The sequence below is a fragment of the Ascaphus truei genome, chromosome 5 (genome assembly GCF_040206685.1).
Source record: "Ascaphus truei isolate aAscTru1 chromosome 5, aAscTru1.hap1, whole genome shotgun sequence".
NCBI lineage: Eukaryota > Metazoa > Chordata > Amphibia > Anura > Ascaphidae > Ascaphus > Ascaphus truei.
In genome coordinates, this window is record NC_134487.1 from 177,567,897 (window position 1) to 177,586,352 (window position 18,456).

Below are 18,456 nucleotides of genomic sequence, written 5' to 3' on the forward strand. Positions count from 1 at the left end.
CTATACCAAGACACATTTCCCTAGCCAATTCCAATCTGGCTTTCGCCCCAAACACTCTACTGTAACTACCCTGCTAAAAGTTTGCAATGAAATCCAGTGTGGAATGGAATGGGGTCAACTCACTGGTGCAGTATTCCTAGATTTTGATGCTGCTGATCATGCTATCCTGCTTAACAAACTCCAGAGCTCTGGAATAGGGAAGCATAATTTAAACTGGTTTCAGTCCTACCTATCATGTAGATCCCAACATGTGTCCATCTCTGGCTCTAACTCGAACCCCCTGGATATCACCTGTGGCGTCCCGGAAGGCTCTGTTCTGGGGCCCCTACTCTTCTCAGTGTTCATCAATGATCTTCCCACAACTTGTCAGGAAGCCTCAATACACATGTATGCAGATGACACAATCCTATATGCACACAGCCATAGCCTCTCTGACCTTCAACACATACTTCAGTCTGACTTTTTGGGACTCGAAAACTGGATTTCCCAAAACAAACTGTTTTTAAACACTGTCAAGACTGTAACAATGGTTTTTGGGACCAAGACTAAATTTTTAAAGCTTCCAGCGACTGAGCTCTAGATTAGAACCAACGCTAAGACCACCCTAACTCCTGTTACTAGTTTTGAATACCTGGCATATGGTTTGACTCAGACTTAACATTCGGGATGCACATTGATACCCTGACAACCAAGACCTATGCCAAACTAGGGGTACTTTACAGGAACAAATCCTCCCTAAGTCTCCTGGTCAGAAAACGTATCGCACAGCAGATGCTAATGCCAATTATTGACTATGGAGACATAGTATATGGCTCGGCACCTCAAACCCATCTTAGCAAACTTGACACCCTCTACAATTCAATTTGTCGTTTTGTTCTCCAATGCAACTATAACACACATCACTGCGAAATGCTCAAAGAACTAGATTGGTCATCAATCGAGTCTAGGCGCAAAGTTCACCTTTCCTGTCTTGCCTTCAAATACTTTATGGGCAAGCTACCCAACTACCTGAACAAGCTCCTCACCCCTACCACATGCAGCACCTATCACCTGAGATCAGACTCCAAAAGACTGTTTATAGTCCCAAGGCTCAACAAAGTATCCGGTCGTTCCTCCTTCTCTTACCGTGCACCCCAAAACTGGAACAACCTACCAGAGACTCTTACATCCACCACCAGTTTAAGTTCTTTCAAATCTAAGGCTGTCACACATTTTCACTGTAACTGTTCATACGCCCATAATATATATTATCTTTAACTGTGCATGCAATGTCTTGTATATAATGTATACCCTGTTCATTTATGTAACTGTATTTGTAACCATGTATTATTTGTCTTAACTCTGTGCCCAGGACATACTTGAAAATGAGAGGTAACTCTCAATGTATTACTTCCTGGTAAAATATTTTATAACTAAATAAATAAATTCTGGGAGTGTCAGCTTATGTACCCCAGGGAAGGGGCTTGTAACCCTGCCCCATAACAGGACAGTTTCGATACTGACAGCATCATATCATGGGAATGTGACCCAGCTAGTATCATCCCCAATGATGACACTCTGGTTGTTGTTGTTAGGCCAGCCCCTGGATACAGCAATAGTGTACCCAGGCTGCAACAGCAAGCTAGGCCTCCATGAGAGTGTGTATTTCCCACATTGCCTGTGTCTTACAGGACATACTGTTGAGGCCAAAGGAAAGATAATAGCCAGAGGCCTAGGCTACATATAGTAAGTTGAGAACAGGTTTTTTTTAAAGGGCTGCCGGAAAGAGGTTAAATGGCCAATGGTGTCTTTATCTATTACAGTGCTATTCAAGGACGTTGTTACTGTACAATTCTGATTGTTGGTTTCTGCACATTTCCAGAACTAACTTTGCACAAGCTATAAATCCATAAAATAAGACGTTGCATGGATATTATCATGTCCAATCATGTGCACGAGGAAGAAATCCTTTGGCTTGTAGGGAAATTATGGTAGATGCATAATGCAATGTTTAAAATAATTGCAGGTCTCGTGTGCATAACTTTCCAAACCTCAGGTCTATCCTTCACATATATACAGAGCTTTTAAAACCTAAGTCCCTCTTTCACGTGTGTGTAGATGCTAGAACATTGAATTACAAATATGTGGTGAGAAATCACATAAACAGAAATGTTGGTGACTGATACACACATGTATCCAGTTTGGTCTTACATATTTTATTTTCTCTTTTTACAACAGACGACATCTGCTTGGAAATCCCGAGTTTACCATTAACTTGATATCATGGCAACGGTATGTATGTATTTCCTGCATGAGGTTATATTAACAGGTCAATAAACACTGCAAATAGAGGAACAGCTTGCAGATTAGTGGTTCAATTATCTCCAACTGATAATATTCATCAGATAATGCTATCATTTTAAGATGAGCTACCCTGCCTCTAACTGGTACTGGTGTACTAACAGCCTCAAATCAATACAAGCGGTGACCATGGCATCGATGCCTCCAAGTATAGGATCACCATCACGCTGGAGTCGGCCATCTCTAATGTATATTGTATGTTGTCTTGGAGTTCAGTCTGAAACATATATGAAAACAAGCCCGGGCTAAAAAAATATACCTACAAAGACCTCTCTACCAATTCAGACCTATCAGTTGCTTCCTGGATATAATATGTATTTGTTTTGTTTAGGCTGGAAGCAAGGGGACCATTAAGCCCTATGCAGCTTTCAATGCGGCTGACGATGTTCAGAAGCTAAGGAAAGCCATGAAAGGGACGGGTGAGTATTGGGTCAGGACCAGAACTCCGTATACCAGTCCCTGAAATATTATCTTCTTGTCTTGGCAGCAAGGAGTGTTGGGAGTTGGGGGCAGGAGGGTTATGTACCCAGTGCATTGCAGGTCTCTTCTACAGCCATAGCGTTGATATGTACTCTAACTAATTATTCTGGTTTCTCAAACTTCTTAGACTTGCACTGAGAAGCACAAACGTCTATTACTGTAGATTTCAGATTTCTGTCCGTATGGAATACTTGAAAGTGTAGCAAGAGGAAAATCAAAGCCCTACCAAGTCTCTGATCACCATGTTTGCAAAATAACATAAAAAAAAATGGTTTTATAGATGTCCAATAAAATAATTGCCCAGATGTAACCCATTAAAGCCACAATCCCCCACCGACCTTGCTGGTTCCGTAGATATGTTGGCTATTTTGCCAGTTTTGATAGTTGCAATTTCGTCATTTGATGTTGCAACTTTCTATATGGTGCGGGAGCTTCCTAACCCCATGGCCATGTTGTCTAGCCATACCTGCTCTCTGATTGGGAAGCGTGGGGATCCCGGAGGTTGGCGGATCCCGCAACAGAACCCTGGTTCAGCCAAGTTAGAAAATGTAATAAGAAAAAACTCCAAACAATTGTGTGCAGGGTGGACTGTTACTTAAAAGATGTCACTGCCCCTAGTACACTTTGGTCTTTGGAGGGACTGCCCATCATTTTAAGTTTCCACCTGTTCCCTGACTGTCCATTTCCTCTTCCCAGGCACTGATGAGGACGCCGTCATCGATGTGATTGCGAACAGAACCATCGCTCAGCGCCAGGAAATCAAATCCGCTTACAAGTCTACGGTTGGGAAGGTGAGAGGGCATCAATTCAATTCATGCAGATGAAAATCTGGACTTTCCACTGTGTAACTGTCCATGGAAGCTGATTTTTTTTTTTTTTTTTTTTTTATGTTAAGTTGTTTAAAAACAAAATAGAAAAAGTCACACATTCTGCGTATGTCACTTTTCACAGCGGGGAGCTCATTGCTGTGGAATGGAATCTAAAATTGGCAGAGGGCAAAAGTGACGTGTACTGTAGTTGCTGAGGAACAAGACGGGGTTGTCAGGAATGAGTCACAGATGCCAACGCATCTAAACTCGGGAGGTTTAAATAGGGCCTTTTGCATAATTCCAGGAACCAGTGGCAAGTCTGCTGTTTTGAAAACAAATGAGCAATGTGTATGGTGCCTTGAGTTCAGTTACTGTACATTGTAACTCTGCACCTGTAATTGATCTTCCTTTGTGTCTGTTTTACAAAAGACCTCATTGAATGACAGGTGTAATAGGTAGGTGCAATTAAAAAATGTAATGTATTAAAAAAATAATTAAAATTTTTTTGATTTTAAAGAAAACATTATTAGGAATCTGCACTTAGTTTTAACACCATCGCAGGCAGTGAAGGGGTTATGGCATTTACTTGTCCACCCTTTACAAAAGCAGGAACAATGATGCAAAGTGTGAAAGTGTGTCTCCTATCCTCTGACAATGGAACTATCAGAGCGGCTGCAGGTTACAGGAATTTCTCCAGCTATCTCATTGCAGTCTGAGTCTTGTGGCGCAGTGCAATCCTGCTCCATCTGTTTAAACCCAATACATGAAGATTAACAGAAGAGGGTAGACCTGTGTGTGTGTGTGTTCTGTTGCCTGACTTGATGCTCTTTGCTTAGAAGTTCAATAACCCTGCAGCTTTGTGGGTTTTCCTTTCCTGATTTTCGCAATGCGAGTTTACCGTTAAGTAAATGATTCACTCGTCACCAAGTTATTTCTTTTACCCGCAACCCTGTGCCTTTCCCCCCTCATAAGCAAATGGAAAGTCACTGGTGGAAGCAGAAAAGCAAAGCACGCAAGTTGAGCATTCCATTGTGAAATCAGTCCTTGCTTCTAGAAGAGGGTGTTCCTGTGGAAATGTGTGGTGTAGATGATTTTATTTTTAAATGTAAGCACTCATTCTGTCCGTCTTTTTCCGGCTACATGCAGGACAATTCCAGGTGCAGCTAGGAGACCTCCAGATTCTCTGGGTGCAACCAATACTAACCTTTGCATTGCAGAGGTTATTCCTGAAGTTTGTTCAAGCAACAATCTGAAGGACACTGTCTGTATAAATGTGACTATCAAATTCTTGCTATGATTGTCTATTCCTGTGGTGCATGGGGTCTGCAACCTTTCAAGGAAGAGCCATTTTATAAAAATTGAGCTGCAACACATGCATGAATATTACACCCCCACAAACACATACATGTACTGTACACACGCTAATAGGTATAGTCTCTAAGCATAACATACGACAAACTTACTTTAATCAGAATTAGGGACAGGAAAACATTTGTGGGGGTATAAAATGCATCTCCCAATTGGTCCCTTTCCCCCCCCCCGCCCATTGTTTTTCTGTACAAAAGTGTGTGTGTGTGTCCTCTTTGAAGTCCATGGTTTTACAGATCAGGACATAACAATCATCTGTTCCTTAGCAGGTCTTAAAATTAGGTAAATACAACTTCAGATGAACAACACATGACATATTACACCGTGTCATGATTTATTTAACAAAAATAAAGCTAAAATGGAGAATCCATGTATGAAATGATTGTAGCTTGAAATGATTCAATAGCTTGTAGAACCAACTTCAGCAGCAATAACTTGAAGTAGTCGTTTTCTGTATGACTATCAGTCTCTCACATCGTTGTGGAGGAATTTTGGCCCACTCTTCTTTAAAACGTTGCTTCGGTTCATTGAGGTTTGTGGGCATTTGTTTATGCACAGCTCTCTTAAGGTCCAGCCACAGCATTTCAATCGGGTTGAGTTCTGGACTTTGACTGGGCCATTGCAACACCTTGATTCTTTTCTTTTTCAGTCATTCTGTTGTAGATTTGCTGGTGTGCTTGGGATCATTGTCCTGTTGCATGACCCAATTTTGGCCAAGCTTTAACTGTCGGACAGATGGCCTCACATTTGACTAGAATACTTTGGTATACAGAGGAGTTCATGGTCGACTCAATGATTGCAAGGTTCCCACGTCCTGTGGCTGCAAAACAAGCCCAAATCATCACCCCTCCACCACCGTGCTTGACAGTTGGTATGAGTGTTTGTGCTGATATGCTGTGTTTGGTTTTGGCCAAACATAGCGCTGTGCATTTATGGCCAAACATCTTCACTTTGCTCTTGTCTGTCCAAAGGACATTGTTCCAGAAGTCTTGTGGTTTGTTCAGATGCAACTTTGCAAACCTATGCCGTGCTGCCATGTTCTTTTTAGAGAGAAAAGGCTTTCTCCTGGCAACCCTTCCAAACCATCCATACTTGTTCAGTCTCTTTCTAATTGTACTGTCATGAACTTTAACATGCTAACTGAGAGGCCTGTAGAGTCTGAGATGTAACTCTTGTGTTTTTTTTAAAAAAATTTTGCAATTTCTCTGATCATTGCACAGTCTGACCTTGGGGTGAATTTGCTGGGACATCCATTACTGGGAAGATTGACAACTGTCTTGAATGTTTTTCACTTTTGAATAATCTTTCTCACTGTAGAATGATGGACTTTAAATTGTTTGGAAATGGCCTTATAACCCTTCCCAGATTGGGTAGCAACAATTGCTTCTCTAAGATCATTGCTGATGTCTTTCCTCCTTGGCATTGTGTTAAAACACACCTGAATGCTCCAGACCAGCAAACTGCTAAAACTTCGGCTTTTATAGAGGTGGTCAGACTTGCTGATCAATTAATCAAGGACATTTGATTAGCAGCACCTGACTGCTACTTAGCATCTTAATTCCTATGGAAGCAGTAAGGGTGTATTTCGTTTTTCTCACACATAGCTTCTCCATTTTGGCTTTATTTTTGTTAAATCGTGTGTGTGTGTGTGTGTGTGTGTGTGTGTGTGTGTGTGTGTGTGTGTTTTGCACTCCCCTAGTGCATTATCTTATGATGCAGATGAAATAAAATGTATTTAATTGAATGTAAGGTAGATAATACACACTTACAATACACACTTACAAGACATAGAATAAAATTCACATAAAGGTATCTTTATACACAGACTCCTGGTACAGATCAGCTGAGATGGATGGGGGAGACCTTAATGTATACCCACTGAAAGCCAGTTGCCTTTAGACCTGCTGCTAAAACGCTCACACAGCAGAAACGACTGCAGACAGAGTCACAGTGAGAGCAAGCACAGTGGGAGATGGTAACGGTCTCACCTCTTGCAGCTGATCAACACAAGGTGCCAGAGGCAATCTCAGTATACAGGAGTCCCTTAGTTAGCAGCGGAACACCACACACACTACGTGCTTGTGCGATGACGTCACAGTTCTACGTGTTTCGTCATAAGATAATGCACTAGGGGAGTGCGCTTTTTTCTCTTTTTTTTATACAGTACTGGTTTGGGAGTGATTCTCCCGTGGATGAGCAGCCCCCCTCCTACAATTGGATTGTATCTGGCTATTGGGAATCTTTCCCTTTTTGTTTTTTTAATGAATACCCTTTTTCACTGGACTTATGTTTGATGGATTGAACTCTGAGATTTGTACTTGATACTTGGAGATAAGTGTATTGTGCATGATCTGTATGTGTTAGCGCTGCTTTTGTTTTTATGTATGAATGTATATTTGCTTGCCTCCCTCCTAATATATACAGACTGGTATGTTATTACATTGGGCCTGTCATAGTGTTGGTTGCGGGGGGGCCCGGATGTCACTGCAGTCGGGCCTCTTGTTGCCGCCAAGCCTGACGTCTCCCCAGCTGCTGGCCTACGTCTCTCCTGCACTGTCCCATGCCGGGCTCTCATGCCGGTGCGCGCCAAAAGCTGGGCACAGTGCAAGAGAGCCGCCAGTAGGTGTTAAGAAAGCAGAGTGCAGGTTGCCAACCTCTGCTCTAGTGAGACTGATTTTTAATTGTCCGTGCTATATAACGCACAAACCAGCCACGTGAGGTCATGGCCATGCCCCTGGAAAACCCCAACCTCAAACCCCCCCCCCCTGTTGCAATCTCCAGCATCTTATCGCGGTGAAGCGCTGTGCATGCGCCATCCCCTGCCGGGCGCGTGTGCTACAGTGCACACTGGGATCGCGGCCTTACATGGTTTTTATCCTGCTCTGAAGCAGCCAGACCTGTGTATATTGCAACATAGTTGTTACAAGTAATCCCTTTTACACAGCCTCTAGTCGGTTGCCCTGGCAACCTCCCAATGCTCACAGTTGAGATTGATTTTAGCCCTCTCCTCCTGCTTTATCTGCATGTTCCTATGCCCCTTAGCCTGTTTCCTGTCTGCAAAGGAAAGTGTGCTCTCTCTTTCCAACAAGCAGCCAAAGTGAGTAGACACTTCTTCCACTGCTCCCACCCTTCCCCTCAAAAGGAAATCCTTTTTACCTTCCCCTCAGAGAAGCACTTCCCCATAGCAGAACACATTCCTCTCATAGGTTATTCTCCTGACAAGATAAATCTGCTAGCACAATCCACATATAGAACTTGAATAAAATATAAGGGCTTTGTGTGCTTTAAAAGGAGATGAGTGGACTTACTCACATGCTACATTTGAGCCTGGGTCAAGAATAGTCGGTCTACAAATGGAGCAAGTTCAAGATCACAGTCACACTACCCAAGAGCGGTCATCCTATCAAAATCTCGAAGGACCTGTAGACCTCTCTAGCCTTGGCTAATGTGACGGTTCATGACCCAACTATCAGAAAGACTGCATTGTATCAGAAGATTCTAGACGAGAATGTCAGGCCATCCGTCCGTGAGCGGAAGCAGAAGTGGGTCATGCAGCAAGACAATGATCCTAAAAATACAAGCAGATCTTCAAAAGAATTGCTGCAGGAAAATTCTGTATAAATTCTGTATTTTTTAGAATGACCTAGGCAAAGTCAAGACCTAAACCCCATCGACCTGTTGCGGCAGGACCTGACGCGACGTGTTCATGCAAGGAAGCCCTCAAATGTCATTGGGTTGCAGCAGTTCTGTAAGGAGGAATGGCACAAAATGCCTCAACTAATGTAAGAGACTGAATAGCAGATCCAGGAAATGCTTGGTTTAAGTCATTGCGGCTCTAGGGGGTACTGAATCTAAAGGTTCACATACTTTACACATGGATATTGTATTTTGAATCATTTTGTGGATGAATAAATTATGAAAAGGTGTCATTTGTTCAGATTATCTTGATCTATTATTAGGACTTGGATTAAGATCTAATATTTTAGGTTTGAAATGTGTGAAAATCCTAAGGGGTTTCCAAACTTTTTCTCATCACTGTATCCAAAATATTTCCACTAGCTTACTCAATGATTTGCACTTGCTTAAAGTGGTGCTCATAAAGTCAAATTGGCATTTAAATTAATTTTACTTTTAATAGACATGGCATATTTGTACCTTTCTCACATTTTCTGGCAGATTTGAATCTTTAAAGTCATGTACTAATTTGGAAATAAAAAAAACAAACTAAAATGTACGTGTCTTGGCCTCTCGCTAACACCTTTTGTTTCACTGGGGCCAGCATCACATTGCCATGAAGGTTTTTCTTGGAAAATAAATATCTTCTTTATCGGCTGGTATAGAATTTGGTAGAACCTTTCCAACTGGGTTCATATTGCTAGTGGTGCACACTAGGGCTGACCACTTTCCCTTTTACTATTTGTAATGATTATGAAACCTTTGGCATCTGTAACACGTACCTAGCCTGATTTATCAGGAATTACTCATGAACAAGTCCCTCTAATAATTGTAATCTAAGAACAAATCTCACTACCCAGTGTTTTTTTATTTTTTTTTAAGGAGACTTGTCTGCCATGGTAACTGTAAAATAATTACAGTACTTCTAGTACATAAATGTAAGTAAATAACAAACCCTCTACTAAGAGAAACTGTAATCTATCTGTTAGCATTGGTTATATTACACCTTCAGTGTTGGGGGATTAAAACTTCATTGCAATTCATTGGATTGCTAGCCTCTCGTTTACTATAACGGGTTAAAATATGTACAGTATTTCTAACTCAATTATGGTGTTCTAGAGATCCAGAAAAATTGGTCTTCCTTCTGATCTTCCTGTATTATCCCAAACGTGTTAACGGACCAGCAAATGGGATGTACAAAAGGAGGACTCTCATTTCCACATGGACCAGGGAGTGGGTTTGTCTAGCTATAGAAGCATACACGTGAAGTGTGATCTATCATGATGCAGTCCTCCTTTTTTGTATTTCTATTTGCTGGTCTGTTAACTCGGTCAACTGATGTAACTGTACTATAACAAACTTATGTGGCAGGTACAGTATAAGATAATTTTCAAGGTCTCTATATAGTGTAACAAATTTCTCTGGCATAAGATTGATGCTTAGTGTCTGTGTATCAAGGTACAGTATTTCTATCTTGTTTGCTTTTGTGTGTCTCCTTGTCTTTTGGCGAATGTCCTCCGGAGTGTTTGAGCTTGCACATACTCCAATTTTTAAACGGGATGAAAACCCTTTCTAAGCAACAAGATGGCCTCAAGGGATATTACTTAAACAGGAGGTAACTCTCTTCCTTGTAAAAACATATTTTTTATAAATAAAAATTAAGTATGGCAGTAAGTTGAATGTGTCCCTAAGTAATACATTAAATAGTGGCCTTATTTGTGAGACTCTTTTAACCTGTTCTTTCTCGTCTTAGGATTTGATGGATGATGTCAAGTCTGAGCTGACCGGGAACTTTGAAAAGGTGATTTTGGGTCTGTTGACACCGATTACACTTTACGATGTCCAGGAGCTAAATGCAGCTATGAAGGTGGGTGACCTGTTAAATACATTAATTTTCAATGTCCAGTCACACTAACAGTTCAAAAACATCTTCACAAACCCCTACTTCTGAAGCATAACCTTGCACTTGTTTTACATTTATTGTATGATTATGTTTATTGAAAAATATAGGTTTGGTGCACTGTAAGGAAGTGTGGTAAGGAGTTTGTGTCCTTCATTCAAAATAAAAAAAATGTGTAGATATTTAATAAATATTGGCCTCCTAAAGAGAGTAATGGGCAGTACAGTATGTTTCGGCACACTCCAACAACTGAGGGAGTGGGGACAAGCTTAGATCCACTGCAGCAACATATCCAGATCCTCTGCGCTGGGGCACCTGTTTCCACCAAAGCTGTAATTGATACAATTTTAAATCTACTACACTATATAGAGTTCCTCCTGTCTGTGCTTTATTTATTTTCCTTTTTAATACATGCCTGGCGGACTTTTTCATGCATATAGAGTGATTACCCCAAAAAGTCTCCAGGAGCACAATCCACCAGTTTAAAAATAAATGTCTGTCCTGTCTCCAGTGGAGATCACTGAAGTAGAAGATTCTTGCAATACTTTTTTACTGCTTTAGGCTAAGGCCCCGTTGCCTCAGACCACGCGCCTGCACTGCAGACAGGCAGCGCGTGGAGAGGCACTTGACCGCTCCCTGCGGTCTGTAGGGAGCGGAGGGGTGTGGTTTGAGCGGGGGGGCTGTCGGTCCCTCTCTCACTCTAGGAGCCCCCCTCCTCTCTTCCCCCCCCCCCCCCTACCGGAGCAGGGGCACCCAGCAAAACGGGCACCAGAGGGGGGGGCGCTATGCACGGCTGCACAGACATGGTAGCCGCCTCCCTTCCCTCCTCATTGGCTGACTGCTGCACCACGTGACGCGTCAGCGCTTCTGATCACCAGAAGCTTGCAGCATCGGCCGGCTGACGCGTCACAGCACGCAGTCAGCCACGTGGAGGAAAGGGGCTGGTGGCCCGCGGCCGCGCGCACCGCCGGACGCAGCGGGACCAAAGCCTTGGGCTGCAGCATGTTCCAAGTCAGGTTTGTTATCTGAACAGCCTTAAAAAGCTTGTGATGGTGGCTTTGTTCTAGAGCAGGCTTTCCAGCCTGCAGGAGATGTTTTAGCAGCTGCGATATGCTTAAAAATCCCAGCTGTGCCGCAGAGCAAAGTAAGATATATAAAAAAGAGAGGAAATGGCTTTTGTTAAAGGGCAAAATAAAGCCCAGAGACAGACAATGTGATGGTATAGAGCGGAATTCTCATAAATTGACCCATTTGCTGCCAGTGGGACCTGAGAATCAATCTTGGGTAATCCAGTTTAAATGCGCTTTTATTTTTTTATTTTTTAAACTGAGCTACTGTTTAAATGTTGACTTTTTTTTTTTTTTTCTAATCCTACTGTGTGTGATCATGTGTTCTGTATGTCCTCCTTTTTACACCTAAAGCTTCAGAGCTTGTCCTCCTGTCCTAGCACTTCTCTCTATCTGAAATATGTTTCCCTCTTGGTGTGATTTTTAATAAGGGGAATTGATGCACTCACAGGTGTTCCAAGGTAAGTGGTTTTATTACAGTATAGAAGGTTTGTTACGGTCCTCACATGAACCATCTTGATAAATGTCCATGTGAGGACTGAAATGTTGATGCTGCTTTTCTGTAATAAAATCACTTGCCTTGGAAAACCTGTGAGTATTCCTATGTTGAATTAATACTCTGAGCACCAGGGCAGTATATCCATGGATCTGTGAGTTGCCCTTTTAAAAAAATAATAAATATAGAGACTTTTTTTAAAATTATGTAAACTCCTACAAACCTTTAGCTTAAGTGTCAGCCTTCCTGTGTCCATAGTAAAAGATCTCCCCCAGTTATTCTCTCTGCTTGTCTTTAGGGGGCAGGAACAGATGAGGGGTGTCTGATCGAGATTCTGGCTTCACGCTCTCCTGATGAGATCAAGCGCATTAACGATACCTACAGAATCAGTAAGTGGTGTGAGTGAATCGGCGTGTGACTTGAGCAGAAGATGCAGCCTAGCATCTCCTATATTCTATTGTGTATGTACCGTATATCTTATCAGTGTGTGTGCTTGTAAAGGTCATGCTCCCCTCTCTGGAGTTTTTTTGGGGAACATTTTTTTTTTTTTTTTTTTTTTTACTGTTGCATGACATCACTTTAACTTTTTAGTATATTGTAAACCTGAGGTTAAAATATAATGCACGGATAAGACACGCATGTAGCTATGTGGAGATGGATATCCCTGCCCTACTGCTGTTAACAGCCCAAAACTCTTGTAACGTATACTCGCTCGGCGTGTCAGGCCTAGCTCTGTCTGCTGTGGAACATTCAGCTCCGTCTGCTATCCCAGTCCCTTGCCGTTCCTCACGTCTCTGGTCACTCCGGTTTCTACAATCTAGTTTCTTTTTCCAATCACGGGTCACCAATGAAGAAAAATATTCTTCCCTCCTTGTACCTTCAGTAACACTTCATATATTTAAAAGCTCTCCCCATTCCTCCACTCCCATCTTTCGCCCAAGTTTAAACATTAGAGTTGTGAAGCCAGATTACTTACTGATATTGTATTTTTCATTTGCTTTGGTTTCAGAATACGGGAGGAGCCTGGAGGATGATATTTGCTCCGACACATCTGGCATGTTCGAGAGAATTCTGGTGTCTTTGTCAACTGTAAGTGCGACCGTTTCCATATCAGCTGGTAACTCTTATTCAATGTAGGGATATGCTATAAACCACCAAATATCTGTGAGATTGAGGAAGCTAAAATACTTTTGCAAATGAGAAGGCATCAAACCTAGGTCATGTTTTGCATAATGGGTGATTTTAATTATCCAGACATAGACTAGGGCAATGAGATTAGCATTAAAACAAAAGGAAACTGTTTTTTGGGGGTGCTTAAAGACAATTATATGACCCAAATTATTGAGGAACCAACCAGGAGAGGGGCAATACTGGATTTGGTAATATCAAACAATGTAGAAGTAATAGCAAATATTGAAGTCCGGGAACATTTGGGTAACAGTGATCATAACATGGTATCATTTGAAATAAATGATCAAAAAACAGATTACTTGTGTAGCCCTGCTTCGTAGCGAACACAGGCCACTACCATATGCTGTATTACCTGTAGGCTCACAGGGCCTGAGCCTCTGCCACGGAGAGCCTGGGGCACACACAATATCTAGAACTTGGTGCAGCGCCTCCACCTGCGACAGCTTCCGCCCGAAGGGAAGTGGGTCTTCGCAGGACTTATATACATAACACACACACACACACGCAGCAATATCCCTGAACCAATTAACTTTACTTGCATTAACCATATATGTTATACCAACAGGTGTCCCTCCCTAGAGGAGACACTATACTCGGCGTCTCGTTGAACGCTCACCCTCCCTTCTCCCTTCACCGGGTGATCCCACCCCGTGTCCAGTTCCCCTTGGGAATAGTTCTCCCACCCTCAAGTGAGTCAATGAATGTGTGTGAGTGTGACTGCGCAGCCACTGTGTCCTGAATGAAGGATGGTACCGTTGGTGCACTTTAGAATTACCTGCCGGGCACTCCAGTACCCGGTGCGGCTACAATCTTCACAAAGGATCAGCGAGGTGTAGATGACGTCACCAGTAGGTGTCTAGGGCGATCCCACCCAGACACGCTGCGGCTCGATAGCGGGGTCTGCGCCCAGACCTCCAGCCAACTCAGAACTGTCCCAGCGGTGATAATGTGGTAATAAGGGAACCGGAACCTAACTATGACCAGTCCCTAGCTCTGCTTGTCTCTACGGGGACTCGGGACCTAACTGGGCCTGGGGCATGCGGCCTAAGTAGGGGGCGGTCTGCCTCCCCACACCGAAGCTCCTTCTCCTCTCCAACCAACTCTGACCTCACGTGCGCGCAAACACTTCCTTTTCCTCCTGGTCTCGCACCTCATTGGCCCAGGTGCATCACGGGGACCCGCGGGGGCTGCTGGGAACCGTCGTGCTCTACCTCCTTCGCGGGCTTTCACCCTCGCTCTGCGCATGCGCAACCTCTGCTAGGCCAAGTCTGTGCTGGCGCCAACCACAATATGGCGGCTCCCTTGCGCGGAACCTCCGTTATCGTAGTGTTCCCTAACTGCAACATACCCACCCATAACAACAAAAGGGTGGAAAAAGGGGGTCCCGGCTACATCCTCCCCCCTGCGGATTCCAACGTCCCCGCTTGGACGATACCTTTGAACTGGTACAACTTTTATATAATGAATAATTGCATAACGTAAGACACATCCCTCTCTTAAATCAGATTGTACATTTCGCTGAACATCTCAATTACTGATTGTACGCGGCTGCGGGCCCACTGCTGAGCCTCATAGTGGGGTGCCCCAAACTGATCGTAGGCCATCCTCATGGGAGGTTGCCCGTTCCTTTGGCTTCGCCTTAACAACTGTTCCCTTGGGGGAGTGACTATTTTGGTCTTGAACCTCGAGCTCTTCCCTTGAGGAGGTTACAGTCTCTAAATTATCCCGACTTGGCGCAAAACATGGGCTTAGTGGGTCCAGTGACTACTTTTCCGGAGCCACCCCCTGGGGTGAGCGCTCCCGTAGCCCTTTACCCGAAGCTCCGCCGGGAGGTGCTTTCTGTTGAGGGCCCCTTTGAGAGGTTCCCTGTTGTGGATCTTCTGGAACGTCGGAGTTCCCTGACTCTTCTTCTTCCGTGGATATCTCCCCATCCAATGAGGATGACGGCCATTCTACATCCCCCGCCTCTACTCGGGGAATAGGGAGTAAATGATTCCGATGCCAGGTCTTCACCCGGCCCTCCGAATCTTTAATGCGGTAGACTGGAAGGCCGGGCATTTGAGAGGCTACCCCGTACACTCCCTCCCGCCATCGGTCAGCCAACTTATGTTTCCCTGGTACTCCCAGGTTACGGAGAAGCACTGCATCGCCAGGTTTAATGTCTCTGTGTTTAACTTTATGATCATACCGCCTTTTATTCCCGGCATTCAGCTTTTCGGTGAACTTCTCGGCTTGTAGGTAGGCCCATTGCAGATTCTCTTGCAATCGCTGCACATAGCGAAAATGTGTAGTATTATGCACTCCATCGGTGGAGACTCTCAACCGTATGTCCACAGGCAGTCTTGCTTCTCGGCCAAACATGAGAAAGTTGGGTGAGAACCCAGTGGAGTCGTGTCGCGTGCAATTGTAAGCATGCACTAATGTTTCCACATGCCGACTCCATTCAGTCTTTTCCACCCCCGTTAACGTGCCTAACATGTCTAGTAAGGTACGGTTGAATCGTTCCGGCAGTGCATCCCCTTCGGGGTGGTATGGAGTAGTGCGTGACTTATTGATATGCAAGAGTTTCAGCAGTTCTTTGATTAACTTGCTTTCGAAGTCTCTTCCTTGATCTGAGTGGAGGCGTTGAGGAAGCCCATAATGCATGAAGTACTTCTCCCAGAGCACCTTGGCCACCATAATGGCTTTTTGATCTTTGGTCGGAAAGGCCTTGGCGTATCGGGTATAATGATCCGTGATGACCAACACATTCCCTATGCCACGGCTAGGTTCGATGCACAAGAAGTCCATACATACTAAGTCCATGGGTCCCGTACTTTTTAAGTGGCCCATTGGGGCGGCCCTGGTGGGTAAAGTCTTCCTCTGAATTCACCGCACAGACCGTCAGCAGTGGTGCTCTACTGCTTCTCTCATCTTTGGCCAGAAAAACCTATCTCTCATTAGTCCAAAAGTCTTGTCTACCCCCAATGGCCGTGTTCATCATGTAGAGCCTTTAGTACCAGGTACTGTAGTCTTTTTGGCAGTACTAATTGTCGTCCGGGTGATTATGATACTCCACAACTCGGTATAGCAAATTGTCTCTTATTTCAAATTTGTCAGCTTCTCGCATTAGTAGACCTCCTACATCCCCTGGGGCCTGTCGGAGGAGGGCCGGGCGATTTTGTCGGATGGCATAACGAATGTCCCCTGCGACCGGGTCTTGTTCTTGGTATCGTACCATATCTTTCCAGGCTATGATCTTGTCGGGAGTAACATGCATACCACTGGGGTCTCGATAGGCTTCCGGGATAGCGTTTGCCGTACACCCTAGAGAGCCAGCCACTCGTAATTCAGAGAATGCCACTTGGTCATTGACTATGGCAGCTGTACAACATAGGGCCCTTATTCCGGGTCCCGGAATTTCTTCCCACTGATCTTCGTCGGGTGTAGTGGCCATCCCTGGTCGCCTAGACACGGCGTCCGCCCCAATGTTCAGGGGGCCTGGCTTGTATTTCAAGGTGAAAGTGTAATTGAATAGAGCGGCCAACCAGCGATGCCCGGCCGCGTCGAGTTTGGCGGAGGTCATGATGTAGGTGAAAGGATTATTGTCGGTCCGCACCTCGAACGACACACCGTACAAGTAATCACGAAGTTTGTCCACAATGGCCCACTTGAGGGCCAAGAACTCGAGTTTGTGCACGGGGTAGTTCTGCTCACTGACAGTAAGACTGCGGCTGATATATGCTACAGGTCGCAATCCCTCGGGATATTTTTGATGTAATATGGCTCCTAGGCCATTGAGGCTAGCATCCATATGTAATATATACAATTGTTCAGGGTTAGCATAGGCCAGCACAGGGGCCGCAGTCAGACTCTGTTTCAGATCCGTAAAGGCTTGTTCACACTCGGGTGTCCATTTATCCCCGAAGGACTGTCGGGCAGGGGTGGCCTTCCGGCCTGTGGCCTCCGGATATATTTTGAGGAGGCCGTTGAGGGCTTTGGCCCGTCTGGAGTATCCCTCCACAAACCTGCGATAGTAGCCACAGAACCCTAGGAATGATCGCAACTCCCCCACATTGTCAGGGCGGGGCCAATTGACAACAGCTTCTATCTTGGCGGGGTCCGTGGCAATTCCCTTGCCGGACACGGTGTCCCACGTAAGTCACCGATGTCCAGCAGAAACGGCATTTATCCAAGGAGAATTTGAGCCCTTCTTGCGCTAATCGGTCAAGTACTTTCAAGAGTCGCGCCTCGTGCTCTTCCAGGGTTTTCCCGACGACTATGATGTCTAAATACACGAGGCATTCTTGGGGGTTCAAGTCACCTAGAGTCTTCTCCATTAGCCGCTGGAAGGTGGCGGGGGCACCACATATACCTTGGGGCATGCGGGTGAATTGATAGAACCCTAAGGGGCAAACTAACGCCGTCTTTTCTTGATCCTGTGGGCTCATAGGTACTTGATAGTAGCCGGACCGAAGGTCCAGTACACTGAACCATTGGCTCCCATGTAGGGTATCCAAGATTTCTTCTATGCGGGGAAGATTATACTGGTCCGGTACCGTTCGATTGTTCAGTGTCCGGTAGTCAACACATCACCTCACGTTCCCATTCTTCTTTCACGCGACCACTACGGGTGAGGAGTAAGGCTTCGTGATTCCGTGACAATTCCGGCCTCTTCCATTTCATTTATCGCCGCTCATACATCCTCTACGTCCCTAGGGGCTAGTTGATGGGAACGCTCCCGGAAGGGTTTGGTATCAGTCATCCGAATGGTCTGTTGGGCGTTGCGGCTACACCCCACATCCATTTCACTAGTAGAGAATACTAATCGTCTTTCTTCCAGCTGTACTCGTAATCGTTCTTCCCAGGCGTCCAACAGTCCGGATGAACCAAAGTCGAAATCTAACGGCGATCCGGTTTCATCCACTCGGGTAGTCTTTACCTGTACGGCTTCGCCCACCGAGCTGACGGGGTAAATTCTCCCTATTCGCTGTCCCGCGTCGATGGCCATGGGGAAGGGTGAAAGATTCTGCACCATCACGTAAATTCGGGGAATGGCAGTTGGCCAATCCCGGAATTCCGGCACTAGCCGATATCCTCGGCGGACATCTTCTTCGGGTGTGCTTTCTAAAGAAAACAGCTACTCCTCGT

General features: G+C 44.7%; 1 protein-coding gene across 1 annotated transcript in view; it reads left to right on the forward strand.

The window, feature by feature from the left end:
- The window catches only part of ANXA4 (annexin A4), a 49,027-nt gene that overhangs the window by 20,424 nt on the left and 10,147 nt on the right, over positions 1–18,456 (forward strand). Inside the window, exons 2-7 of the mRNA XM_075601325.1 lie at positions 2,218–2,271; positions 2,672–2,759; positions 3,517–3,611; positions 10,426–10,539; positions 12,434–12,524; positions 13,145–13,224. Coding sequence (XP_075457440.1) covers positions 2,263–2,271; positions 2,672–2,759; positions 3,517–3,611; positions 10,426–10,539; positions 12,434–12,524; positions 13,145–13,224 — 477 coding nt within the window. The 5' untranslated portion in view covers positions 2,218–2,262. The remainder of the gene's footprint in view (positions 1–2,217; positions 2,272–2,671; positions 2,760–3,516; positions 3,612–10,425; positions 10,540–12,433; positions 12,525–13,144; positions 13,225–18,456) is intronic.